This window comes from Heterostelium album, assembly GCF_000004825.1.
Source record: "Heterostelium album PN500 unplaced genomic scaffold PPL_contig8, whole genome shotgun sequence".
Taxonomy (NCBI): Eukaryota; Evosea; class Eumycetozoa; order Acytosteliales; family Acytosteliaceae; genus Heterostelium; species Heterostelium album.
Genome location: NW_008805085.1, coordinates 1,078,906 through 1,105,980, shown reverse-complemented (window position 1 = coordinate 1,105,980; position 27,075 = coordinate 1,078,906). Strand labels below are relative to the sequence as shown.

General features: G+C 33.9%; 12 protein-coding genes across 12 annotated transcripts; 4 read left to right on the top strand and 8 right to left on the bottom strand.

Moving 5' to 3' along the window:
• Positions 1 to 214: 214 nt before the first annotated feature.
• Positions 215 to 5,612, bottom strand: PPL_04083 (SWAP/Surp domain-containing protein; the record flags this gene model as incomplete). The annotated part of the gene is made up of 5 exons (XM_020574996.1): positions 215 to 268; positions 654 to 1,949; positions 2,041 to 2,129; positions 3,529 to 3,621; positions 3,779 to 5,612. 5 exons carry the CDS (start codon positions 5,610 to 5,612, stop codon positions 215 to 217), a joined length of 3,366 nt encoding a protein of 1,121 aa, XP_020435410.1.
• A 684-nt stretch (positions 5,613 to 6,296) lies between these two features.
• Positions 6,297 to 7,440, top strand: PPL_04082 (uncharacterized protein; the record flags this gene model as incomplete). The annotated part of the gene is made up of 2 exons (XM_020574995.1): positions 6,297 to 7,259; positions 7,372 to 7,440. The coding sequence occupies 2 exons, from the start codon at positions 6,297 to 6,299 to the stop codon at positions 7,438 to 7,440; spliced, it is 1,032 nt and encodes a 343-aa protein (XP_020435409.1).
• Positions 7,441 to 7,621: 181 nt separating this feature from the next.
• On the bottom strand, positions 7,622 to 8,873 carry PPL_04081 (uncharacterized protein; the record flags this gene model as incomplete). Its single annotated transcript, XM_020574994.1, has 5 exons — positions 7,622 to 7,663; positions 7,893 to 7,964; positions 8,032 to 8,161; positions 8,254 to 8,512; positions 8,846 to 8,873. 5 exons carry the CDS (start codon positions 8,871 to 8,873, stop codon positions 7,622 to 7,624), a joined length of 531 nt encoding a protein of 176 aa, XP_020435408.1.
• Positions 8,874 to 10,798: 1,925 nt separating this feature from the next.
• PPL_04080 (uncharacterized protein) lies at positions 10,799 to 13,465 on the top strand (the record flags this gene model as incomplete). Its single annotated transcript, XM_020574993.1, has 6 exons — positions 10,799 to 11,026; positions 11,111 to 12,087; positions 12,150 to 12,298; positions 12,592 to 12,691; positions 12,822 to 13,160; positions 13,234 to 13,465. 6 exons carry the CDS (start codon positions 10,799 to 10,801, stop codon positions 13,463 to 13,465), a joined length of 2,025 nt encoding a protein of 674 aa, XP_020435407.1.
• Positions 13,466 to 13,824: 359 nt separating this feature from the next.
• PPL_04079 (proteophosphoglycan) lies at positions 13,825 to 15,716 on the top strand (the record flags this gene model as incomplete). Its single annotated transcript, XM_020574992.1, has 4 exons — positions 13,825 to 14,346; positions 14,433 to 14,507; positions 14,587 to 15,496; positions 15,547 to 15,716. The coding sequence occupies 4 exons, from the start codon at positions 13,825 to 13,827 to the stop codon at positions 15,714 to 15,716; spliced, it is 1,677 nt and encodes a 558-aa protein (XP_020435406.1).
• Positions 15,717 to 15,989: 273 nt separating this feature from the next.
• Positions 15,990 to 16,599, bottom strand: PPL_04078 (uncharacterized protein; the record flags this gene model as incomplete). The annotated part of the gene is made up of 2 exons (XM_020574991.1): positions 15,990 to 16,267; positions 16,335 to 16,599. The coding sequence occupies 2 exons, from the start codon at positions 16,597 to 16,599 to the stop codon at positions 15,990 to 15,992; spliced, it is 543 nt and encodes a 180-aa protein (XP_020435405.1).
• Positions 16,600 to 16,829: 230 nt separating this feature from the next.
• On the bottom strand, positions 16,830 to 17,861 carry PPL_04077 (uncharacterized protein; the record flags this gene model as incomplete). The annotated part of the gene is made up of 2 exons (XM_020574990.1): positions 16,830 to 17,581; positions 17,720 to 17,861. 2 exons carry the CDS (start codon positions 17,859 to 17,861, stop codon positions 16,830 to 16,832), a joined length of 894 nt encoding a protein of 297 aa, XP_020435404.1.
• Positions 17,862 to 18,350: 489 nt separating this feature from the next.
• PPL_04076 (uncharacterized protein) lies at positions 18,351 to 18,964 on the top strand (the record flags this gene model as incomplete). The annotated part of the gene is made up of 2 exons (XM_020574989.1): positions 18,351 to 18,392; positions 18,623 to 18,964. 2 exons carry the CDS (start codon positions 18,351 to 18,353, stop codon positions 18,962 to 18,964), a joined length of 384 nt encoding a protein of 127 aa, XP_020435403.1.
• A 149-nt stretch (positions 18,965 to 19,113) lies between these two features.
• On the bottom strand, positions 19,114 to 21,058 carry PPL_04075 (uncharacterized protein; the record flags this gene model as incomplete). Its single annotated transcript, XM_020574988.1, has 8 exons — positions 19,114 to 19,130; positions 19,217 to 19,474; positions 19,541 to 19,619; positions 19,713 to 19,845; positions 19,905 to 20,010; positions 20,077 to 20,416; positions 20,525 to 20,851; positions 20,921 to 21,058. 8 exons carry the CDS (start codon positions 21,056 to 21,058, stop codon positions 19,114 to 19,116), a joined length of 1,398 nt encoding a protein of 465 aa, XP_020435402.1.
• Positions 21,059 to 21,454: 396 nt separating this feature from the next.
• Positions 21,455 to 24,097, bottom strand: PPL_04074 (regulator of chromosome condensation domain-containing protein; the record flags this gene model as incomplete). Its single annotated transcript, XM_020574987.1, has 2 exons — positions 21,455 to 24,009; positions 24,091 to 24,097. 2 exons carry the CDS (start codon positions 24,095 to 24,097, stop codon positions 21,455 to 21,457), a joined length of 2,562 nt encoding a protein of 853 aa, XP_020435401.1.
• Positions 24,098 to 25,099: 1,002 nt separating this feature from the next.
• Positions 25,100 to 25,405, bottom strand: PPL_04073 (uncharacterized protein; the record flags this gene model as incomplete). The annotated part of the gene is made up of 1 exon (XM_020574986.1): positions 25,100 to 25,405. The coding sequence occupies one exon, from the start codon at positions 25,403 to 25,405 to the stop codon at positions 25,100 to 25,102; it is 306 nt and encodes a 101-aa protein (XP_020435400.1).
• An 86-nt stretch (positions 25,406 to 25,491) lies between these two features.
• Positions 25,492 to 27,030, bottom strand: PPL_04072 (uncharacterized protein; the record flags this gene model as incomplete). Its single annotated transcript, XM_020574985.1, has 5 exons — positions 25,492 to 25,876; positions 25,953 to 26,221; positions 26,317 to 26,751; positions 26,828 to 26,847; positions 26,967 to 27,030. The coding sequence occupies 5 exons, from the start codon at positions 27,028 to 27,030 to the stop codon at positions 25,492 to 25,494; spliced, it is 1,173 nt and encodes a 390-aa protein (XP_020435399.1).
• Between the last annotated feature and the right edge of the window lie 45 nt (positions 27,031 to 27,075).

The window sequence follows — 27,075 nt, the reverse complement described above, 5'->3', positions numbered from 1 at the left end:
TCACATTGTAGCCAAAATACTTTACAAAGCCAACCTATGTAAATTGGTTGGACAAAGGAATAAGGATTAGGATAGATTGACAGAGTATGGTTCAAGTCGATTTAGATTTAGATCAACACCAACATTTATTATCATGACAGCGCTGTACTCTTTCTATCTAAATAATCATCATCATACAATGATTGATAATATACATTTTTAAGAATGTAATTTATCAAAACTTGTAGAAGAAGAAGTAGAATAAGAATATAAATATTTCATAAATTAACTAGAAAAAAAAAAAAAGGTTGTTTCATTCTTTGCTTTTTTTGATTGGTTAATTTACAATGTGTTTGTTTGTTTGTTTGTATTTAATTAGTGTTGAAGGAAAAACAAAAGAATATTAGATTCTAGTTTGATTTGGTCAATACAGGTGTTTGTTGACTGGATGATCTGATTCGCTTGGTGTTGGAAATGAGAGGTTGGAACTGCTGGTGAGTTCGCTTCGATCCAGAGATTAGAAGCTTGATTTGAGCGGTCAACTCTTGGATGCTCGGTATCTTGTGGTGTTCGAGTCTGCTCCACATGGTGGGATCGATCAGTGGCCGGATCGACTTGATCGAACGCTCCTCAGTGGAGAGAGCGGTGAGCAAGCGAAGTGCATTCTCCGTTACAAAGTAATCGTAGCTATCGAGTAGCGATACGATTGCTGGAATACCTTGGTTCTCGTGTAGCGACGACACGATAGATACTTCCTTCGACATGGTCGTGAGGAACTTGCAGCATTTCGCTTTGATCGCTTCTTCGTTGGTGCAAATCAGCTTGATGACGGTGCCAATCAAATTGTGCTCCAGGATCTGGAGGATGGTTGGCTCGTCGTTGTAGGCAATGGTGGCAAGCAGGTCGAGAGCAATCATCTTGGTGCTGGACACTTCGAATTTGTTGAAGAGAATCTTGTTGATCGATCCGACTGCCTCATGTATCGTGTTCTTGTGGATACCCTCGGCAGACATCTTTTGGAGTGTTTGAATTGCAAAGACACGCATGCCCGGATCCTTTGACTCGAGATCGTGACAGAACGAAAGGATGCAATCACCCAACAGACAATCACCTCTGCCAGCGGAATGCGGCTTACCAACTATCAGCTCTGGCGCGACCGTAGGAAGATTGACAGGCAGTGGAATCTCCATGCTCTGTAGCAAAGCGGACGATGCTTGATTAGTTGATTTACTTCCAACGGAGCTGGAGGAGTCTGACATGACTATATCTGTGCTGCCGCTTGATGTCAGTTGAAGTTGAGCTGGTTGCTGGTGATGAACATTTGCTGGTGGTAGTTGTTGTTGTTGTTGTTGCTGTTGCTGCTGTTGATTTGGTTGATTTTGAAGTGCTGAGGTAGATGGTGTCGTTAGGAATCCAGCGGATGATGTCAACATAAATACACCGGAGGTCTTTGGTGATTGTGAAACAACAGTTGTTGGCTGGGGCAGTGGGTGATGTTCGTTGCTTTGTTGATTCTGTTTCTTGAGTGCAATGTTTAGTTTCTCCTTGTAGATCTTGTGTGAGGGATTTGCCGGATCCAAGAATGTAAAGACAGTGACCAACGATTGACTGTGTACCAGATTTTCAAAAGCAGGACCATTTCTCACTACGAAATCAACCATCAAATCCATGGATTGATCGATCGTATCGGATTCCAAAGCTTTCGGATTGAGTGAGCCGCCACCGCTCGCTCCACTTCCATCGTCATAGTCGTCGGTCAAGAAACGTTTGTGCAGCTTGATTGCCGGATTCGACGACCAAATCTGACGAGCAAACTCCAAACCATCGGCATCCAAATCCATTGTATCTTCCTTTGGATTGCTGCTAATAGTCGGATTGTCAGCCAATATATTGGCAACTCTAAAAGCTTCCGCTTTATTTAGATTCTGAATAATCTGATTGGTAGTTGTCAAACTCCTATTCAAATTAGACTAATTATAAAAAAATATGTTAATATGGTAACTGACACTAATACATAAAGTTGATGAAATTATAATAACATCTTCTTCTTCTTCTTCTTACTCTTCCTGTTTTGTTGCTTGTTTTCAAAACTGAATCATTTGGTATATCCAATTTTCCAGTGGTTTCTCCATAGTTGATTGCTTGATTTTCTACACTCAACAAATATCTGAATATTTTGAAAGAACAACAAATTGTTAGATGATATTATTGGTTAAGTTGTTGTTGTATTCAACTTAATGGAATAACATTTACCCTTTTAACTTTTTAATTTGAATATTCTGTTGGTTACGTTTCAGAAGTACGGAATCGCGTAAATAGAAAGCAAATTTGAAGGAAAGCGGTGATGAATTGTTGTCCCATTGCAACTGATTACAAAGATCCAGGAATGTAGTTAGATCGTCAACGATACTACCGGAGCGTTTCTCCTTTCGACGCTGTTCATCGTCCTGAATGATGTAGTCGATCGACTCTTGGAGATTGCCTTTGGAGATTGGTTCGATCGAATTGAGTTTCCTCAGTACTTTGGAGAGACGCAGCTCGTTGAACGTCTGTTTAGTTGCTCCCTTCAGTACGGTCTCACGCCAGTAGCTACCATAGGAATCAGAGATATCCTCACGTGTATTTACAAAGTCAACGACGTAGCTCGCCGTTTTTCCGGGTGCGATACGACTGAGACGTCCAATGGTTTGCACGGCGTTCGAGCCCTTCAGTGGTTTGTCTATATACATCACAGAGAGACTCGGCTCGTCAAAGCCAGTCTGCAGCTTGTCGGCAACGATAATCAGTTGAATCTTGTGTTTCTTGTCGTTCTTTAGGATCTGCGAGATTCCGTCGCGCTCCTTGCAGTAGTGCGCGTACTTTCCGTTGACTGTGCGACTCGATTCATCCTTGATCTTCTTGGCGACAATGAATGGCGAGAACGAAGCGATGATGTCGAATCGCTGCTCCTTTGGCAACGCTTTTACCATTCGTTCGAGAATCGATTTGTACAGGAGAATCTGACTACGTGTGCTGGTCACCAGCATCGCTCTCGCTTTGAACTGATCGTTGTTGATCATCTCGCGGATCTTTACAAAGTGTTTAATGATATACGCTGACTTCTCAGTGAGAATACGCTTGTCGTTCTTGGCGTTGGTCATCAAGTGGTAGGATGCGCGCTTCTCATCGACTACCTCCAGTTGGCTACTCGCTCCCTGTTTGCTTGTGATCTTTGTGAGTATGGCGACGGTTGTGTAGTTCTCGATGACGTTGATCACCAGTCCATCGGAGAGAGCCCGCTCCAACGAGTAGCAGTAGAAAGGAACGCGAGTGTTTCCACGATGCTCGCCAAACATCTCCAGACACCGAGGTGTAGGCGTACAAGTGAAGCAAAAGTAGGTGATATTCGAATTCTGACGAGTGTCGCCAGTGAGTAGCTTGTGGATATTCCTCGTGATTGTCTTTCCGTGGGTGCGATGCGCTTCATCACTGATCAGTGCAATCTTTTTCGCTTTGAAAGCAGCCAAGTCAAACTGCGATGTCGAAGTGTCCTCAATGACATTGACAAACTTTTGCATGGTGGTAATGACAACACGTGTCTTGCCGTTGTTGATGGTCGACGACAAGTTCTTGGCCATGTTGACCTGGCAGTAGGACTTGCAGCTATTCTTTTTGAGAAATCCAGTGACCACGCCACCCAGCTGTGTATCCAAATGCAATCGATCGTTCAAAATCAGAATCAAATCAAACAGTGGTTTATCTTCGCCATCTCGCAACCTATATAAATTGAACACCAACGACGCTATCGTCAAAGATTTACCAGAGCCAGCAGCATGTTGTATCAAATAGTTTTTTACATCTTTATGTGTTTGTTCTGCTGCGATTGTATCTATATCATTATTATTATTACTATTTACATTTTTACTTGGTGTTGTTGATGAAGAAGATGATGTTGTCGTTGTTGTAGTCGTAGTTGATTGTTGTCTTGGTGATTTTATTGGTGATGAAATAGGTGATCTGTGTGTTGTTGATTTTGGTGATGAAATTGGTGATCTATGAGTTGTTGATGATGATTGTGATGGTGATGATGCTACTGATGTTTCTTTCTCCTTTAATTCTCTATCTTTCTCCTTTGATTCTTTTTCTTTATCTTTTTTATAACGTTCATGTAGATCCAGTATTATCTTATAGTTGGTATCGACTTGATGCAATCTAGGTTCATTCTTTACCCATCCTTCCAAAACCATTTGTTTGATCTTCTCTGGTGTCACTGTTGCAATATCGACATACCATTCCTTTTCTTTCTCTGCAGATCTCTTCCTCACACCACCGCCACTGTTATTGTCATTGTTGTTGTTGCTATTTGTATCAGTAGTGGTTGTTGTTGTTGTATCAGTAGTGGAAGTCGACGATATCGGTCTATCGTCTTCTGTATCGATCGTCGGTGACAACTCACGATATAGCTCCTCCTCAAACTTGTCGATTGTCTTCATATCCTGATATTCCTCCTCATCTGCAACCTCACCAAATTCCTCATCATAATCAGGCATATCCATTTCATCATCTTCATTCTCTTGTTTCGTTTTTATCAGTTGTTGTTGTTGATTCACTGTAGGTTTAGATTTAGATGATGATGACGACGACGACGAAGATGAAGATGACGATGATTTAGATGTTGTTGTTGTAGTCGTCGTTGTTGTAGTTGATGAAGATGTTGTTGGTTTTTTTGTAGTGTCAGGTTGCTTTGATACAACATTGAAACCAATCTCTTTCTTTATAGCAGATGAGACTGTTGCTCTAGTAGGTTGGTTCGTAGCAGAAGAAGAAGAAGAAGTTGTACGTCCAAAACTTCCAAATCCACCACTACTACTTCCATAGCTATTTCCATAGCTACTTCCACTGCCACTGCCACTTCCACTGCCAAGACTACCGACACTGCTAGATGGTGATATCGTAGTTGTTTTGCCAGATGACGATGTATAGGAGTATTGTTTTGGTGGTACCTTGTTGAACATCATATTCATGCTGTTGTTGTTGCCGCTGTTGAAGCTGTGTGGCGACGACGGCACTAGGAACGGTGAAGTTCCGCCTCTGGGCGAGGGTGAAGCGGATGCCGGTGACGAAGAGAGTGGACTGAGCGGTCGGAGAAAGCTGGACGATGGTGAAGGTGGACGGAATGCACTGGGTGGTGGTGAAGGTCTCAACAAGATAGTGGGTGGTGACGGCTTGAAAAACAGAGAGTTTGGTGATGTCGAAGGTGAAGGTGATGTTGAACTTCTAAGAAAGTTGTTATTATTATTATTGTTGTTATTGCTATTGTTGATGTTTGTTCTTGGTGATATACTACTATGATAACTACTATGACCACTACTTCCCATTATAGGTATATTAATGGGTTGTGAAGAACTTAATCTCCTTACACCACTACCACCACCACTGCTGCTACTACTACTACTATGACTACTGCCACTTCCTAATATATTGTTGTTGTTTGCATTTCTTATATCAATTGGTTTAGTAGAACCAAAACTACTACTATATTGATGTTGTTGTCTGTTGTTTTTACTATTGTTATTATTATTATTAGTATTACCACTATTACTACTTTTAGAATTCTTGTTATTGTTGTTGTTGTTGTTGTTGTTTGACTGCATTATACAATAAATATATAAAAAATAGATATTAAAAATAGATATATATATATTTGAAATAAAATAAAATTATATAAATTATTATTATTTCGCACAAAATTGATAATTAAAATAAAAGTTTAAACAGTATTCTATACAATGATTAATAAATCAAATAATTAATTAAAAAATGAACAAAAAATAATTAAATTAGTTTTTTTTTTTTTTTTATTTCGTTACAAATTTTTTGAAATTGTTTTTAAATTTACCAGTTTCAATTTTGAAAACCAAAAAATCTGATTATTTTTGTTGTTTTGTTTTGTTTTGTTTGTTGTTGGGGATTGATTTTAATCACTTTGTTCAAAACTAACTAATAAATTGACAGTTCTGTTGGAATCTATTAATACTATGAAAATGAAATAATCTAGATTTATTTTTCAACATTTATGATTACCATTTTCCCTTCTTTTAATTAATAATGTTAAATAAAACTTTTTTAAGCATTTTTTTATCTGTCACGATTGTTTTGCACCAATCAAATTGTCTTGTTCAATATCCCAATTAATTGACAACTTTTATACTAAAAATAAATTGTTTTGTTTTTTTTTTTTTTTTTTTCAAATTTGATTGATTTTTTATTTATATGTAAAGAATATTTAATAATATAGGATATAAAAGATATTTAAGATTGTATATGTAAATAAAATAATGAATAATAATAATAATAATATAATAGAATGTAATAATATAGATTGTAATAATTGTAATAAAAAAAATGATGAAAATAATAATAATAATAGCGGCGGTAGTAATAATAATGATCATTATGATGCAGATGTTGTTGGAAAGAAAGTGAACAACAACAACAATGTTAGTGTCAGTGGAGATAGAGTTGTTTTGAATGTTGGTGGTCGACGATTCGAGACCTATAAATCAACGTTTAGCGTGTATCCTACTTCGCTGCTCGGTGTGATGTTCAGTGAGCGAAACCGACATCTGCTGTGTCCCGATGAGAATGGCGAGTTCTTCTTTGATCGATCGTCGAGCCTGTTCGAATCGATACTCGATTTCTACAGAACGGGCGGCGAATCGATCGAACCACCAATCGGCTACAACTGGCGACAACTCCAAAAGGAGATAGATTACTTTCAACTACCAATAATAACCACAAGATATAGTAATTACTATATCAACACGACGACGACTAATAACAATAATAATAATAATAGTAATAATAGTAATAATAATAATAATAATACGACAAATGGAATAATTCACTTATCAAGTAGTACTGGTCTGTTGTTGGATGATCCAATGGCAACGCTTGGTGAACGGCTATTCAAGGTGTCGCTACATAGAACACGCACGCAGCTTGGCGACACACTACAACGCATCAAAGATCATATCATTGAGACATTGTTCCGCGCGGCAGAACAAGGTAAACAAACAGAGATCATTCAATTCAAATCGACATCGAGTGGAACCGAAGAGTTTTATTCATTCGTGAGTAATCTGAGGAACAGAGAACTACTCTTGCATGACCTCATGAACGAAGGTCTTGACGTCTCTTTCAGTGAAGAATTCAGTAGCTTCTATCATTCCTATCTCTTTCAAGTGACATTCTGGACGAGATATACAAGAAATAGAAATACTGATATGCCACCTACTGCTGTAATTATTAATCACATCACATCACATCACATCAACTCAATGAATTCTATTCTATTCTATTATACAAAACTAACATTTATCTTTTATCTTTACTTTGTTATAATAAATATAGGATCAAGTATTAAATGAATTTAAACAAAAGATAACACAATTAGCAGATATAATGTATAATAAGAAATAATAAATAGAATATAAATAATAAAATATAAATTATATATAAAGTCAAAAGTCAAACATAAATATTTAGTTTATAAATATAATAAATTATAACTAGTTTATTTTAAATGTTTTAAAAAAGATTACATTTTAATTGTATTGATTAAAATCTATCTTGTTGATTCTTTCTATGATTGTAACTGATGTTAAAATTGATATGATTGTTGTTGTTGTTGTTGTTGTTGTGACTGGTGATAATATATTTTGATTGACTGATTGTTATGATTTGTTGTTATTTATTTTAATATAATATAAATGTTTAATATCTAAATAGGAATTGGAATTGCGTTTTTAGATAAAAAGGGGAATGGAGTTAAAGATATAGTAAATGATTGTTGATTGCTGCTAGTTGTTGAATTGATTTGCGAGAATATTATTTATTTAAATAGTCTAACTTAAACTTTGATTGAAAAATACAACCAATTCTCCACAATCCTTGATATTGATATTGTTGACAGCAGATGATATACTCGATGAACAACGTGACATCTAAAAGAAAAAGTTAGTTAGTTATTACTCATTTTTTAAGATATATAATAATAATAATAATAGTTACCAAATCAGTATCAAATGGTACAGGCTGAGATAAAAGATTATGTAAATTGGATGGCTGACAGCTTTGTGATAAATGTGGCAATGAGTATAATATATTTGATTTGTTGATGGTTGTCTCTTTAATTTGTGAACTAATAACAATAATAATAATAGTAAGAAAAGTTAGTTAGTTTTAATGATTGTTTTTTTGTTATCATATTATTATTAGTTGATAATTATTTACCTATAATCTTTTTCTTGGTAGGGGAATGAATCTTTAGCGTCTGGACCAACGGTGGATACATCAATGAATTTCTGTGCGGTTCTATCGATAATGTCCTTGAAAAAGTCATTGTCCATCTCTCTCATTTGAGAGTAGGATACGTCTGGTTCCTTTTCATTCTCTTGATTTGGCACACCAATTTGTTTCGATGCTGTTTGTGTTTGTGTTGATTGTCCAGCGTTGTTGGCTGGTTGAGTTCTTTGTCTGTCCTCTTGCTTATCTGTACATTTTCAATAAATATTAAAATATCTCATTAATATCTATGTTATTCATATATTCTATCTATCTATCTATCTATCCAACTATATTCTATTCATTTTCGCAAAATAAAATAAAAAATAATAATATCTCATTATTATTTTTCTCATTATCATCATCATCATCATCATCATTATGATCATTATCTTTAAAAATAGTTATGTATTTACATGTTAACATGTGAATATTATCTAATTATCTTTAATCTTTATCTATTTATATATTGTATATCGAATTAATGCTGCAGCTGTGCTTTGTTTGTTGGTTTGTTTGTTTGTTGTTCTTGTGTTTTTACCTTTAGCAGTTGATTGATTGCAACCCATGTTTGTTTTTTAATTATCTTTTCAAGTTATTACTATCAACACAATAAATATAAGATCTAATAGCTAATACTAACTAATATTAAAAGATTTTAATATTAATAATAAAATAAAAAAATAATAATAAATAAATAAATTTAGGTAATCTATTTTATTTTGACAAGCAACACACCTTCCTCACGAAGAATTTTTTTTTTTTTTTCTTATTTTTTTATCAAATTTATTTTTATTATGAAATGGAATGATTCGATTACAAAAAGGTTGATTGAAAATTTTAATTGAACTTCTGATTTTGATATCACTGTGAAAAAACAGATTTCCTTTCAAAACTTTTCTGTTTTCTTCGTGTATAACTAATCTGGTCATCACACATTTTTCTTTTTTCACCAGTCAGTAAGTCAGTCAGTCTTTAACAACAATAATGACTATTTGCAAAATATATCTATATATATAATTCTAATTAATGATATAAGATTATGTTTGAATAGTTGTAGTTTTTTTTTTCAACTACAATATTGAAAAGAACACAATGAAAGTAATGTGTATCTGTATAACAGTTAGACTTGTTTTGTTCACCTATTCCTAAGAAGGTCTAGTCAAGATTTATTACTTTATAAATAATTGTATAATCTTGAGCTAATCAATCAATCAATGAATCAATCAATCAATAAAATTTATTTATATATGATCAAATACATAATTACATACAATAATTACAATTATATATGATTTTGATGAAAATAAATGTTAATTTTGATTAAGAATTTAGATGAACAGATGCTTTTAACTACAGCGTTTCAACTTACTAATTAGTTATTGAAAATTCAATAGAATCTTGTTATATAAAATAATAATAATATCAGTCCGTCCGTGCACTGCCGTTGATAATGAATGATTCACACTAACATCATTAACACGCAATCCAATTGAAAAGGATGTTTGGTTGTTACTCTTTTAGAATATTTCATTATTATTATTTTTTTATTGTTGTTTATCTATTAGATTTTTAACACACACATTTATATACTCATAGTCCTTTACTTTATAATATCTTTTCAATTTGAATTGAGACATTACTCACAAAGACAAAATACCACACCACATCACACCACACCACAACACAACACTCACCAAAATAGTAAATAAAATAAATGAATCATTTCATAATGGTAATATAATAGAATCTCTCTAATATGCTATGATTCAACCAATATATAATATCACTTTTGACGATTTATTTAAACAACAACAACAACAACAACAATAGTTTTTTTGTCCTTATGATTGATTGTATTACAATAGGAAAATTATCATTTCATTGTTTGTTTTTGTTATTATTATTGTTGTTTTTCAATTATAGATAATATAAATTTAATAAATTTTAATTTATCATTGCATTGGAAAATATTATTTTTTTATTTGTCATTAGTTAGTATTTTATTTTGACCAAATACCTAGTTGGTAATCAGAATCAAAGTATTCACCACACACTCACCAAATACCACGATTTACCACGATTTACCACCAACCACTATCATTCACCACTAGAATATCTCAAGCATTCATACTCATACTCATAACTAATTGGACACCAAATTAAAATAACCATCAACATATTAAACAACACCTATTCAATTTTTTAATAATAATTTCCCTTTTCTACAAACTAATTTTATTTAATTTCAAAATCATCAATCAAATATCTTGGTAATATTTATAGAAATAAAATAATTTCTTTTTTTGTAATTAGTTTAAATTTATATATTATTATTATTATTTTTAGAAATTAAATAAATAAAATAAATGTTGTTTTCATAAAATTAAAATTATATTAGAAATAAGATAGTTTTTTTATAATATACATATACATACATATACATATATATATTTAATGATAGTTTTGGATAAGTTATTAAAATTTATAAATAATGAATAATCATAATTATCAAAATCATATATTATCATCGTTACCATCATCTTCAAATGAAACACCGATGGACAGTTTACCAACTTCCAATTCATCGATGCCTGTCATGTCATCGTTGGCCGGTGGTGATGATGATAACGACCATGAATTGATTGGCGATGACACTGATGATTTCTCAAAAGATAATATGATCTATCATAAAGATGAATTTTTTGTTTTTTCATCTGACGTAAGTATTATGTTTCTCCTTTCAAATTATTCCAATTTTTATTGTTTGTCAATCTAATCTAAAATTAATTATTGTTACCCTTAGAGCAATAATGCAGCAACTGAAAATGTAGATAGTGGTGTTGGTGACAGCAGCAGAGCTAAATCCGCTTCAGTTTTGGTACAGCCAATGAATTTCCTGAATATCAACGGTAATGGCTCGAATGGACATGGAGCGGTATCTTCACAGCTGCAAAACTATAGTTTTGGAAACAATCGATTGTTAAAGTCACCACGAGATTTGAAGGTGACCGATAATACTACAACATCAACGCTGATAACAACAACTAATAATACAACGACAGTGTCACCCGTGATAGTTGGCAACGCACAAGATGAGATGGTCGATGTTCCACTCTCACCTCATGACACTGTCAGAGTGGTGTATCGCGATACGCTCTCAACCAGTGCTGCCAACATCCTCTCGGAAGCGGACACATCGAAACAACAGTGTAAAACAACAACGACCACAACAGAATCTGGTAATTTCCAAACAACCATCAATTACAATCCAAAAGTGAACAGTGGTAACGATATCGATGAACATCATCAAGGATTTAACAATTATTATATTGATAACGATGATCTGACGAGTTCGGTTGGCGGTGGCAATGGCAGGAATGACTCACAACCTTATATACCACCGATTGGCGATCTCGATAACCAATCAAAGGGTTTGTCCGATAGCACCAGTACTCTGATGACAAAGCGAGAGAAGAAGAAAGAAAAGAAATTGGAGAAGGAATTCAAAGAGGCTATGCAAGAGCAGCAAGAAAAGAAAGATGAAATCGAACGTAAACTGTTAAAGAAGAAGAGAAAGATCAAGAAGAAGAAGAGAAGATTGCACTTGGAGCACAAGAAGAACAGTCTTGGTGAGACCATCTTCAAAGGACATCCATCTTGGCTACTCATGAGAACCATCCAAACCGGTATTCTAAATTGTATATCAAAAACATCTCATCAATCGATTCAAGAGAATTCAGATCAATTCTTTTCATCATTACATCATGTATTACCCGTTATGTAAGTTAACAACATACATATGTATCTAACTTGTAGATTATTAATATATGATATTATTATAGTGAAGGACAACCAGGAACTTTTACATTTAAAGATTATTGTCCACATGCATTCTCAAGACTGAGAGAACTTTTCAATATAGATCCACAATCCTATATTTATTCGCTATGTAAACCGTGGAATGAAGTGTCGACTCCTGGCAAGAGTGGTAGTATCTTCTTCTTCTCCTACGATAATCAATATGTGTTAAAGACGGTGCCGAAACGAGAGGCAAAGCTGTTGAGATCTCTGCTACCAGAGTACTACGAGCACATGAAGCGCAATCCAAACAGCCTGCTGACTCGCTTCTTTGGTCTGCATAGAGTACGTCCAAAGAATGGCAGACAAGTTCGTTTCCTGGTGATGAAGAATCTCTTTTGTACACCGAAACCACTCACTATGAGATTCGACCTCAAGGGTTCGACTGTGGGTCGCGAACTCTCGCCGGAAGAACAAAAGAAAAAGTCGCCAACCTACAAAGACTTGGATTTCCGTCGGTTGGGAATGAAGCTGCATCTCGGTCCCGACCGAAAGCGGCTGTTCTTGCACCAGTTGGGCGAAGACTGTAAGTTCTTGGTGAAGCTGAACATCATGGATTACAGCTTGCTGATTGGTCTGCACCGAAAAGAGGACATGGTGCAGGAGATGCAGACGACGCCGCCTTCGCCACTGATGGATGAAGACGTTTCATCGAGTGGCGGCGACGATGACTACACCGATGATTCCTCTTCGGACGACGATGACAATCGCAACGATCTACGTGCATCCAAGAGAATAAGATCGATTGCACAAACCAAGCAGTACTTCCAACAGCAGCAGCAAGCTCAACAACAAGCTCAACAGCAAGCACAACAGGCACAACAAGCTCAAACGTTACAACAGCATCTCGCACACACACACGTTCAGAACAACATCAACGATGCACCGGCACAACTTCAACGCAAAAACTCTGACTATATGAAACCACTAGATAGTCACCATCTCCCACCACTACTTCCAAATGCAACCAGTCCAAAACCACTTATTAAACCAAAGTATGTAACATTCATATACATTATATTTTACGCTATCGATAATATCTAATTGTTATTGCTTTTTTTTTTTTAGGATTTCAATATTTGAACATGATAAAGGTGGAATGCAAGGTATAGATGAGAATGGTGTGCCTATGAGTGAGTACTACTTTATGGGTATCATTGATATTTTGATGTTATATAGTTTCCGAAAACAAATCGAACATACATATAAATCATTATTTAATAGAGGTGAGATATCCTCTGTTGATCCTGTTGAATATGCTGCAAGATTTATCAATTTCGTAAGGGAACAAATAATTTAATAAAATTTATTTTCTTCAAAATTATTTTATTTCCTTATTATTATTTTTTGAAATGCATATATATGTTCTTTAAAAAAATATAAATATATTTTTAAGGTAATAAATAAACTAAACATTTTAAAAAGAAAGAAAAAAATGTGACCTATTCCAAATTGGGAAAACAAAATTATTTGAAAAAAATATAAATAACCCAACAATCTTTTTTGGGTTAAGCTGAATAGTGTTATTTTACTGATTAATTTTTTCAGATTGCAAAAAAAAAAAAAACAACAAAAAACAACAAGTAATTTATCTTTATTCATTTTTGTATACATGACAATAATATAATATTTATAGTTAGTTTAAAATAGATAAATGAAATGATTAGTTTAGATGATTTAATTAGCGAGTTAAATAATGATATTAAATTGTTGGATGAGGAAATCGGTGATGAATCAAGTCATTTCAGTCAATCGTCGTCGTCATCAACATTGTTTGGAGATATCAGTGTAAATATCAATGATAATCAGCAACTGGTGAATGATTACAATTTAGACTTAGAGAGAATCAACAAAGGAATTGCTTCAGATATCGATGGATTTCTGAGAGAGTTCAACGATTCCAGAGAAAGAGTGAACAATACATTGGTCAATGATAATATAAAAGACTATCAAGAACAACAACAACAACAACAACAACATATACAAAACAATAATAATAATATTGGTAGTCCTTTAAATAATGGAGCAGATATTGATATAGTTCATGCATTCACAGAGTGGAGATTACTAATCGACGAAGAAGTCGAAGAACTGTATTTACTAGTCAAAAAATTGAAAAAGAACTCCAAACTGTACAATAATAATTCCAATAAATCACATGAAGCACCTAGTTCACCAATTGTAAGTAGTTAACTAGTTTTCATCACAATTTGAAAGTTTTTAATATATTAAATGAATGAATAACCCTTTTAAATATATTCTTATAGTTAACAACCAGAGATAAACATCCAGAATTATATATGCATAATAGTACTTTTACAAATATTTTACAACTGAAAAATGTAATTTCCATATATTTCTATAAGAAATTTATAAACAAAATCTAATTAATCTATTGGATGTCATATTGGAATATTATAGGATCTAATTGGTATAATTAAACAGTTTGAAAAGTCACCAAAAGTTATTCAACCAAGTGGAGATGAAAGCAATCAAATTAATCTACAAAACAATCATGATTCTTCAAGTTTAGATATTTTCATTGGTGGAAATTCCGGTGGTTCACTTGGAAATGGCGGTGGTTTACTTTCAAAAGCAGTGTCCAATCCCGATATGAATTCTCTGATTCCTTCATCACTAAAGTTACCACCAGTATTGATTCTTTCACCAAATGGCACTAACAGCACCAATTCCTCCACCTCTATCACCACAGCAAATGTATCATCATCCACCAATCTACCGCATCACAGTGGTCACCACTTACACTCACACAATCATCATCTAAATATCGGACACAATTCACACGCTTCTGTTTCTTCAAAGTCAGCACCATCATCGCCAAGACAACGCAATTCCATTTCATCGGCTTCTTCACCATCGACGCTCTCATCTCCTTCGACATCCTCCTCGAATTCACCGTCGTCGTCACCTTCACCATCGCGTCGCTCCACCTCATCCTTTATGCAATCGACGCAATCATCTTCCAACAAACTCAGCTCAACTTCACCTCCCACCCTACAAACATCAGCATCGTCAACAACAACCACACCAAATAAATCAAATCGTCATAGCAATTCACATCTATCCAGCTCCACAACAACAAGTTCAAGTCACCCAACAACTCCAACCAAAACTCCAACAAGAGCACGTGCCAATTCCACTTCAACACCCACGCCCTCATTGAGTCTGACATCACCCCTGTCTTCACCAGTGAAGAAATCAACTACACCAACTGTCAAACCAACTTTTACCAGCATCGTTGAAACGGGATCTACGACATCAAGTAGCAACAGCAGCAGTCCACCACTTTTGAAACAATCGGCTGGAATTCGTAAACCTCTGATCGGTCCGACCATCAAACAATTGAATCGAACTGCTCAGGAACAGGAGGAAGATGTAAAGCTGTGGATTCAAAAGGTGTTGGATTGCCAGTTGGAAGAGCTGAGTCATCACCCGTATGGCGATCCACTGCTCAACCATCTGCAGAGTGGCGTTGTTTTGTGTCGACTTCTCAATGCACTGATACCCGATCGTATCAAAAAAATCAATAATCTACCAAGACCGTTCTTCCAGGTCAACAACATCGATCTCTTCCTTCAGGAGTGTGCATCTCTCGGTGTCGACAAGAACGATCTATTCTTCCCATTCGATCTACACAACATTAAAGAGAACGCTATCAAGCCGGTTCTATCGACCATCTATTCACTAGCCAGAGCAACCAATCATTTGGATGAATTAAGAAATATTTCGAATACCTTGTAAACCGACTGACGGACTGACGGTCTGTGTTTTCAAAAAAAATAAATTTTTTGTAATCATATGATTTATTTAAAAGATTCATAACCAAATTCATCAAAGACGTCACAAATTTGAAATTCCTTATCAAAGTTGTAGGGTTTTGCATTGGAGTTAATGTTTAGGCAATTATCAGCTGTGAGTGATGGTTCATATGTTGGCCATCTAACAGGAACGTGGTATCCAATGTTGGGATCACCAGTCATAATGAAATTGGTCCAATAGTTTGACATCATATGACTGATTTTCTCTTCTTCTTCGGTAGCTGGGTAACCAATCTCTTTGAAAGAGTTGAAAACGTAGGGAACTATTAATTTGGATTGATAAATATATTAGTCTCATTGGTAATTGACGAATTATAGCTTAATAGGTACTTTCATCACCATGACAATGACTATTTGAACAAAAAGGTTTTATATCATCATAAATATTGGCAGAGTTGATGTGTGAATACTTATAAAAATATGAGGTGACGTTAAATCTTTTTTGATTTCTAACAAAGAATCTATTTGGACAACTAAACATTGTATCGGTTAGAAAATTTACCAGAGCAATTCGATAGTCATTACTATCTCCAACTGTCTCGTTATAGTGGGTAATTATCTTTTTAAATCTTTGATCGTCAACTGAATCCAACATGTTTTTCACGAATGTACTACTCACTACTTGAGGAATGGGACTAGACAGAATTTGTTATTATGTAATGTTTTCATATTTTTATTTAAAATAATTACCCTCTAAAAAATCCAGAAACAAAATAATTTCCTTCTAATTCTACTACTCCAACCAAAGTTGGAACTTTGTTAAATTTTCCTTTTCTAAAGAGAGAAAGCGGTAAACCTATTTATATATATATATATTTATAATATTTAGTATGAATAGTTATCAATTAATAAAGTAGTTTTCATACCAGGAAGAATTTCTTTATCAATAACAGGTGACCAAAAAGTAAATCCATCAACAGGGTATCTAAAATCAACAGCCAACATTTGTGTTTGAATCTTGAGGATATCATCAACTTTGGACTCTCTTAAACATTGAATATCTGTACAGTTTAGTTGATAGGAAAGTCTTTTGTATTGATACTTTGCTTTATCCATTGTTTTGTATCCTGAAGGTATATGACCACTTTGAATGATGGCTTTATGAAATAAACCTGCAGATATAGGTGATACCAAATGAGTAACAACTGACATTGCACCTGCTGATGGACCTCCAAGTGTTATATCATTAGGATTTCCACCAAACGCCTCAATGTTGTTTTTGACCCACTTCAAAGCTTCAATTTGATCTAAAAATCCATAATTTCCATCCAAATTTTCTTCATCATTTGCAAGGAATCCCAAAACTCCTACTCTATAGTTAAAGGTAACAACTAATACTCCTTTTCTTGCAAATAATTCTCCTGCATACCCGGGGGAATCGGCAGATGCTCTAATAAATCCACCACCTGGAATATATATTAGGACAGGACTCAACATGTTCGATGGAATAGGTGTCTTAATTGATATATAAAGACAGTCCTCTGAGGTTCCATTTGGAGGAAAGATCATTGGATCTCTTCCTTTTACTTGTGGACAAGAATCTCTGGTGTAGGTACAATCTCTAATACCTTCCCAACCTTCATCAGGAATGGGATTTTTCCACCTTTGTTCACCAATTGGAGGCTTTGCATAGGGTATCTATTGATTTTTTATATTTTAGGAAATAAGAATTCTGGTTATGTTAAATAATATTAAAAAAAAATCTCTATAAATACAAACTCCATAAAAATTTCGATGATTTTTATAGACAGTTCCTATCAATGTTCCTTGTTTGATTGTCACACGAGAAAAATCTTCATTTTTTCTTGCACTGACCAAATAAAAAAGTAAAAATACTAGAAAAAATCTAAGTTTCATTTTAACTTTATAGTTTATTGATTAATATATCAAAAACTATATGATGATGATGTTAGTTAATTCTGTCAAAAAATTCAACCCACTATTTTTTCAATTTTACCGCATTAATTTTCCAAAATCGTTGTTTGTTTGTATATTAGTTGTTATAACACCTTTTACTATTCATAAACAACTTTTAGTCTTGTCGAAAATGTTGATTTTTGCAACTTTAGCTCTAAAAAACTTTTTTCATCGATGTTGTTTTTCAATCAGAATTAGCTGACATTATTATGAACTTTATGTATATATCAAAAAACTGAATTAAATATAATATTTTTGAAAATTTTTTCATACCACCACAAGATTGAAAATCAAAACTTGTAGTAATCAAAATAAATCATGATAATATTTGGGGGTGAGTAACACGAATAATGATTTTGTAATATATCAAAGAATATCCATTTAATATTTATAGTTAACAACCAGAGATAAACTCCAGAATAATATATTATGAATAATAGTAGTTTTACAAATATTTTACAATTGAAAAATGTAATTTGTGTTATTTCATTTTATAGGTTGGGTTTTTTTTTGTTTTCTCGCATTATTTTTGAAAAATGCACACAAGCTATGTAAAATTGTTTCATTTTTTGGGGGGAGGGATAAAAAGAAATTACACATTTCCATTCACAGTGAAAACAACTTTAAATCAAATAAATCTATTTTGATATCATATTGGAATATTATAGGATATAATTGGTATAGTTAAACAGTTTTAAAAGTCATGTCTTCACCAAGTGAAAAAATCAACAACTCCCTCTATCAAACCAACTTTTACCATCATTGTTGAAATGGGATCAAAGATATCAAGTAACAACAGCAGCAGTCCACCACTTTTGAAACAATCGGCTGGAATTCGTAAATCTAAGATCTGTCTAACCATCAAACTATTGAATCGAACTGCTCAGGAACAGGAGGAAGATGTAAAACTGTGTTGGATCGCCAGTTGGAAGAGCTCAGCCATCACCCGATGGCGATCCACTGCTCAACCATCTGCAGAGTGGCGTTGTTTTGTGTCGACTTCTCAATGCACTGATACCCCATTGTATCAAAAAAATCAATAATCTTCCAAGACCGTTCTTCCAGGTGAACAACATCGATCTCTTCCTTCAAGAGTGTGCATCTCGGTGTCGACAAGAACGATCTATTCTTCCCATTCGATCTACACAACATTAAAGAGAATGCTATCAAGCCGGTTCTATCAACAATCTATTCAGTAGCCAGAGATACCTTGTAAAAAAAAAAAAAGAGTATCTGTTGTTTCCAAAAAAAATAAATTTTTTGTAATCATATGATTTATTTAAAAGATTCATAACCAAATTCATCAAAGACGTCACAAATTTGAAATTCCTTATCAAAGTTGTAAGGTTTTGCATTGGAGTTAATGTTTAGGCAATTATCAGCTGTGAGTGATGGTTCATATGTTGGCCATCTAACAGGAACGTGGTATCCAATGTTGGGATCACCAGTCATAATGAAATTGGTCCAATAGTTTGACATCATATGACTGATTTTCTCTTCTTCTTCGGTAGCTGGGTAACCAATCTCTTTGAAAGAGTTGAAAACGTAGGGAACTATAGATTAAGGAAAATTAGTTTCATTATCGATCTATTGAATAAATATATAAAACTTAACGGTACCTTCATCTCCATGACAATTTTTGTGTGTACAATAAGGTTTTGCATATTCATAGATATTGGCAGAGTTGATGTGTGAATACTTATAAAAATATGAGGCCGTGTTAAATCTTTTTTGATTTCTAACAAAGAATCTATTTGGACAACTAAACATTGAATCGGTTAGAAAATTTACCAGAGCAATTCGATAGTCATCACTTTCTCCAACTGTCGCATTGTAGTGGGTAATTATCTTTTTAAATCTTTGATCGTCAACTGAATCCAACATATTTTTTACAAATGAACTGCTAACGCCTTGCGGAATAGGGCTATAATATAGGCTATTATTATCTAAAGTTGTTTTATTTTTATTCATTTTACATCTTACGTTTTAAAATATCCATATGCAAAATAATTTCCTTCTAATTCTACAAATCCAACTAAAGTTGGAACTTTGTTATATCTACCAGTTCTAAAAAGAGTAAAAGGCAAACCTATTTTTATATATATTTATATATTTTAGTAGAGTTATTATCTTAAGATTAAAGAAGTTTTCATACCAGGAAGTATTTTTTTATCAATAACAGGTGACCAAAAAGTAAATGCATCAGCAGGGTATCTAAAATCAACAGCCATCATTTGTGTTTGAATCTTGAGGATATCATCAACTTTGGATTCTCTTAAACATTGAATATCTGTACAGTTTAGTTGATAGGAAAGTCTTTTGTATTGATCCTTTGCATTTTCCATTGTTTTGTATCCTGAAGGCATATGACAACTTTCAATGATTGATTTATGAAATAAACCAGCAGATATAGGTGATACCAAATGAGTAACAACTGACATTGCACCTGCTGATGGACCTCCAAGTGTTATATCATTAGGATTTCCACCAAACGCCTCAATGTTGTTTTTTGACCCACTTCAGAAGCTTCAATTTTGATCTAAAAATCCATAATTTCCATCCAAATTTTCTTCATCATTTGCAAGGAATCCCAAAACTCCTACTCTATAGTTAAAGGTAACAACTAATATTCCTTTTCTTGCAAATAATTCTCCTGCATACCCGGGGGAATCGGCAGATGCTCTAATAAATCCACCACCTGGAATATATATTAGGACAGGACTCAACATGTTCGATGGAATAGGTGTCTTAATTGATATATAAAGACAGTCCTCTGAGGTTCCATTTGGAGGATAGATCATTGGATCGTTTCCTTTTACTTGTGGACAAGAATCTCTGGTGTAGGTACAATCTCTAATACCTTCCCAACCTTCATCAGGAATGGGATTTTTCCACCTTTGTTCACCAATTGGAGGCTTTGCATAGGGTATCTATTGAAGATATATATTTTTGAATAAGAATTATATTATATGATAAAAAAAAACCTTTTATATACAAACTCCATAAAAATTTCGATGATTTTTATAGACAGTTCCTATCAATGTTCCTTGTTTGATTGTCACACGAGAAAAATCTTCATTCTTTCTTGCACTGACCAAATAAAAAAGAAAAAATACTAGAAAAAATCCAATTTTCATTTTAATTAGTTATTGATTAAACATAATATGAAAACCTGTATGATGTTTGAAAAATTTTTCATACCACCATATTGCAAATCATTAAAAAATTTGTAGTGTCAAAATATTATCGTGATTAAAAAAAACATGTATTTTGTAAATATTTTCAGGTGATCATTGATCATCACCACCACATCAATATACAGTGAAGTTAAAATTAAAATTAAATATAAGTTTCGACCTAAAAACAAAATAATATTAAATTATCCAAAAAGCTTATTATACATTGACAAGTGGTTTGTATTTAATATAATATGATACAAAATAAATAGATATTTATTTACTATATAAATGGCTGCTCTGATCCATTAGATATAAAACTTATGGATTGGGAGAGATTATGTTAGATAATATTATTTATCTGATGAGTGAAATTAATTGATTCGCGCTGAGTGTCGTGTTGAGTGATGCGAAATGGTCAAGCTCTCTGATGAGTTGAGGTGATTCGTATCTAACTTTTTTCAAAATATCGAAAAAGAATGTCATTTGCTTGGTAGAAATTAGATGAGCAATGGTTTCCATGCAGAATCGCTTTAATCTCTTGGCCAAGAATTTGTCAGAGACCTGGAGTAGCAGACAGATATTTTCAAAGGAAATGATGGCGTCTTCCGATATATTCTCTTTGGCGCTGTCTGGTGATGTTTGTTCGGAGGAATTGCCTTGATCTTTCTGGATTGGCGATGATGGTTTGATGGTTGTCAAGATTGGTTGAATGCTCTCGCGAACCATGCTCTCCAAGAAGCTTTCGGCGACCAACTTTAGATCTTCGACCATGAATCGATCGGATAAACAAAGAAGTTCGACAGCATTCTCTTGATTTACGACTGCTTCGTTGTTTCCATAGATATACTCGATCATCAGCTTGAATGATTCCTTCTCGATATCATTGCCAATGTTGAAGTTCAGCTGATCCTTCTCACGGAATCCACATTCAAACATTGTTTTGAAGTAGTGGTTACGTGCACCAAGAATCAATTTGTGTGAAGGAATAAACTCTTTGTTGGCAACCTCAAAGTGAATGTCAGAGAAATCAAAGCTGTCGATGTGCTCTGTGATGTCGGTACTGAATGACGATGGTGGAATCTTGTCGGTCAAACGCAACTTGTAGTTGTAACGGTGACACAAACTAACCAGACGACTGACACCCCAGGCCGCTGCAACATCAGACAACTCCTTTCTAAGATGCGGAGCAATGACAAGATGATCGGTATAGAGGTAGGTCATAAATGAAACCCAAATCTGGTATTTAACTTTTGCAATCTCGACGACTGCCTTCTTGACAGCACCTTCTTGCTCCATGTGTCCGTCTTCATCGATGTACTCCAACTTGTTCTTACAGAATCTATCGCTAAACAAGATGGATCCATACAACTTTGGACAACGAGAACGAATGAACAGTTTGTGTGCATATACATATTTGTTTTGAACGAGGAATGCAATATCACCAGTCTTTTGGTCGTTGACAAGCTGTTTGTAGTCAAAAGCAAAAGTGGTGGTATCCGACGATCTGACAATGAGCGTGTGTTTCTCACCTCCACTGACCGATGATATTTCCTCGCCAGAGAGTGATGGCACACGTTGTGGAACCAGCTGGAACTTTCTGTCACCGAATCCCAGACATCCTGACGATCCCCATCCCCAAGTATATACATCATTATCGGTGGTCACTGCAATGGTATGGAGATGTCCACATGCAACTTTTCTTACTTTTACACTCTCCAAAGCTTTCACTTGTTTTGGCAGTGAATATTTCAAATGGTCATCACGGTCACCATTGTTGTTCCAATCCATATATTGTGTGTCTTCAGTGGCACCAAGCTGTCCGTACTCTCCATGACCAAAAGAGAACAACTCACCATTCTCTGATACTGCCATAGTGAAATTGGCACCGGTTGCGACCTGTACAATCTTCTTTTGTTGTTGTTCGAAATAGAGCACTTTCTTTGGGTGAAGCAGTGACTTTAGTTTACCGTGACCGAGTTGACCAAAGACACCCAGTCCCCAAGTGTAAAGATCACCGGATTTGCTGATTGCCGCCATATGCTGACGACCACATGCAATATTTACAATAGATTTATTTGATAGCGATCGAATCACTCTTGGATTTCCATGATACCAACGATCACCCAAGCCAAGCTGTCCTTTCTCGTTGAATCCCCAAGTATATACATTTCCGGTTGATGTGACTGCTGCACTGTATGCCCAACCCGCACTGATATCTACAATCTTTATACTCTTTGATCCGAAATCAACAAGTACTGGTGTCATTTGATTCTTATCTACGATCTCACCTACTTTACTGCCACTCTTCTCTGGCTGTTGCTCTTGTTGCGTGTCGACAATCGCTTCCGGTAAGAACTCTTCTTCTTCCTCCTGATCGTCGGTGACCAGCCCATTGGCAGTAGGATTATCTTGTAGGACACTACTCGAAGCGGACTCCTCATCATAGGCTGCCTTCTCACCGTTCAAGTACATTGACAACGAGTGGTCAGCAACCTTACTGGCAAAACTTTTGATACCGGTCATCTCTACCAGACCACCCTGACTCTTGACACCACTCTTGGTAGCATCGATCTCGTGGAGTTGTCCCCACTGATATACTTTTCCAGTGTCGGTTAGCGCCAGCGAGTGATAGTTTCCACAGGCAACCTTGACGATTCTCTCGTGTTCCAGTGCTTTTATCAGAGCAGGTGGTGCAGTCATTGCTTTCTGTGGGTGGCCAAGCTCACCTTCCTTTCCACGTCCCCAACTATATACATCGCCAAACTCTGTGACAGCCAGTGAATGTGCTTCACCACATGCAATCTGTTTAATTCTCTTTCCCTTTAGCAATTGAATTACAGCTGGATCCAGTTGATCTTTATTTACATCCAATCCTAATTGTCCTTGTTTTCCAACTCCAAAACTAATGACTAAGTTAAAATAATCAAAATAAAAATTAGTTAACTAATAAAATAAAAAGATTATTAACCAAAAAATTAATTATTACATACCTGACATCTTTTACTATTTGATATATAATATAATAAAAATTAAAATAAAAAAAAATTAAATATTAAACAAACACACAATTGTTTACCGCTATGAAAATTTGCAGATTTTACTTAAAAAAACAAACAGAATCTAATATATTGCAAAGCTGTGAAATCGCAAATGAAATATAACCTCAGAACTAACTATTATAATATTAGTGTAGTTGGTAATATTAAAATCGAATTAAAAAAATAAAATATAAAAAAGAAATTATTTGATAAATGAATACCAGGATATACTCTTCACGCTTAGTTTAAAAAGTGTGGTTTGAGAGTGGGTGGTATGTCTATGTGAATTGAAATTTGATATAGTGTTTATAATATTTGCTATTACTGCTATTTATAACTAAATATAATAATTATGATAAGCAAATATTAGAGTATTGCGAGAGTGAATAGTATTAAAAAAAAAAAAGAATACTAATACTAATAATATAAATTAAAGGTGAAAATATTTATGTGTGTACAAATATTGATTAATTGTATAATAAATTAATTTTATCTAAATATAGCCACAAAATCTTTGTTTTTTGTGTTCTGCTTGTTATTTCTTATGAAACTAGATAATTATTAATACATTGTGTTATTACATGTTTATATATTGCGCCTATTTTTTATTTAATTTAATTTTTTATTTTTTTGTGTCGCTTTCCTCTTTAGTTCAAAGAACATTCCATCATAAAACACTTTTTTTTTTCTTTTTTTTTCAAATTTTCAAAATTTTTTACTGGAAATTTATTTTGATTTGGTTTTGTTGATTTTTGCTTTTTGTAATTATACAAAAAAAAACAGCAAAGACAACTTCTAGCATATCGAAATTAATTGGAATAACCACAATAACTACCAAGATTAACCTAACTTTCATCAATCAATAGTATTGAGATCTTACAAATTAATTAGATTTATAATAATAATAAAAATCTTCAATTTATTTTTTTTTGGTTTTTACACACAGATATTTTTATTAGTATTATTTGTTATCCATTTCAGATCTTAGTGTTATTGTTAAAGGATAGTCTTTGTCTGCTCTTAGAGTTAGACCAAATGTATCGTTATACTCATACTTATCACAGTTGTGTGGTTTGAAATGATAGTTCAATAGGAGATTGGCTGCACCGACATACACTTTGTCAAGACCTAAATTCATTCCTACACAATTACGTGGTCCCAAACTGAATGGCATCCACTCTTGCTTGTGATCTTCCACCATGTATCTCTCTGGATTGAATTCCTCTGGATTCTCATAGATTTCCTTATTGAAATGAACTTCATACATATTATTATATAAAACAGTCTATTTGTTCAACAACACATTTAGAAAATAATTAATAGGTGTTAGGTGTACAGTAAGTAATCGAAATGTTAAGGTTGATCTGAACTTACACCTTTCGGAATATAATATCCACAGACAATTGCATCCTCTCTTGCAACCCTTGGAACTCCAAGCGGGATGAGTGTACGATATCTTAGGATCTCTTTTAGGACTGCATTTAGATAGGGTGTTTGAGTTCTGTTGGCCAGAGTGATTTTACCTGTTCCTGCAGCTACCTCGGATAGTTCCTTATACACTCGCTCTTGAACATCTTGATAATTGGCACATGTGTAGCACAGCCATTCCAATGCAGATGTAGAAGTGTCAAATCCAGCCAAGAACATGTTTAAAGACATTAAAATGATTATATTCTTTTTATTCTCACCTTCGTTTTCTTTCAAATTAATAATTAAATAGTCAACTATATCCTTTGGACTATAATTGCAATTATAGTTATTTAGTAAATAATATATTTCATTTTTTATATTAATATTAGAGAGTTGTTACTTACTTTTCTACATCTAGATTCTCTTCATGCTTCTCGTAGATTTCTTTCATAATTTGATAGAGAACATCAAATCCATGAGAAGTGTACTTGTCTTTGATATTGTAGATCCATTCAAGTATTGTAATATAATCCATGAGTGCACCGGTTGTAAGTAATCCAATGACATCATTGACAGGAGTATCCAATCTCTTTAGATATCCACCATTGATATCTTCGTCAAAAGGAATATTCGTTGAGAAAACATAATTTAAAACAATATTCAAAGCATATTTCTTAAAATATTTATTTATACAAATCTAAACATAATTTCAACAAAATATTAAATTAATATTAAATTTCAAACAAATAATCGAATTAATTTACATACAGGTTGCTTTGAAGTTGCATATGGCTTCATCAATCTAATTAGATTCTCGGCGTTACTATCTATTATTGGTATGGAGTTCTTTAATTTACCTCTGGTGAAATAGTTAGCAACCAATTCACGACGTCCTTTCCAGGATTCATAGTCAACCATAGCTAGATCTTGGAATCCAAAAGAAAATTTGCGAAGTGTTGGGAATTTAGGTCTATCGGCAAAAGTCTTGAAATCCTTGACCCAAATCTCCTTCATAATCACCGGATCACTGACAATCATAGAGTAATTCTTTCCAAGCCATATTTTAATGATTCCGCCATACTGTCTATTCCATTTCTGATAGGTAAGATGTGGTTTCTCTCCCAATCTCAATAGTACACCGAAGAAAGGCCAATTGATTGGACCTTTAGGATCTTGATTTGAAAAACTTCTATTTTTATCAATCTATTTTAAAACAATCCAACTATTAATGATGAATGAATATGACAATTTAACAATAGAATATTATACTACTACTTACAAAAGAATAGAGTGTCAAAGCTATAAAGAAATAAAAAATATATAAAACAATCATTTGTTATTACTATTTTTTTAAATTTTGAATTGTGAGAGAGAATTACAACATTTTGTTATTTATAAATATAACAAAATATATATACATTTTCTTGTTATGAATAAATAAAAAGATTTCCTAACACCTTTTTTTAATATCTCTAAGAACATATTAATAACAAAATTTATTGAGGTTAGTAGTAACCTCATTGTGTT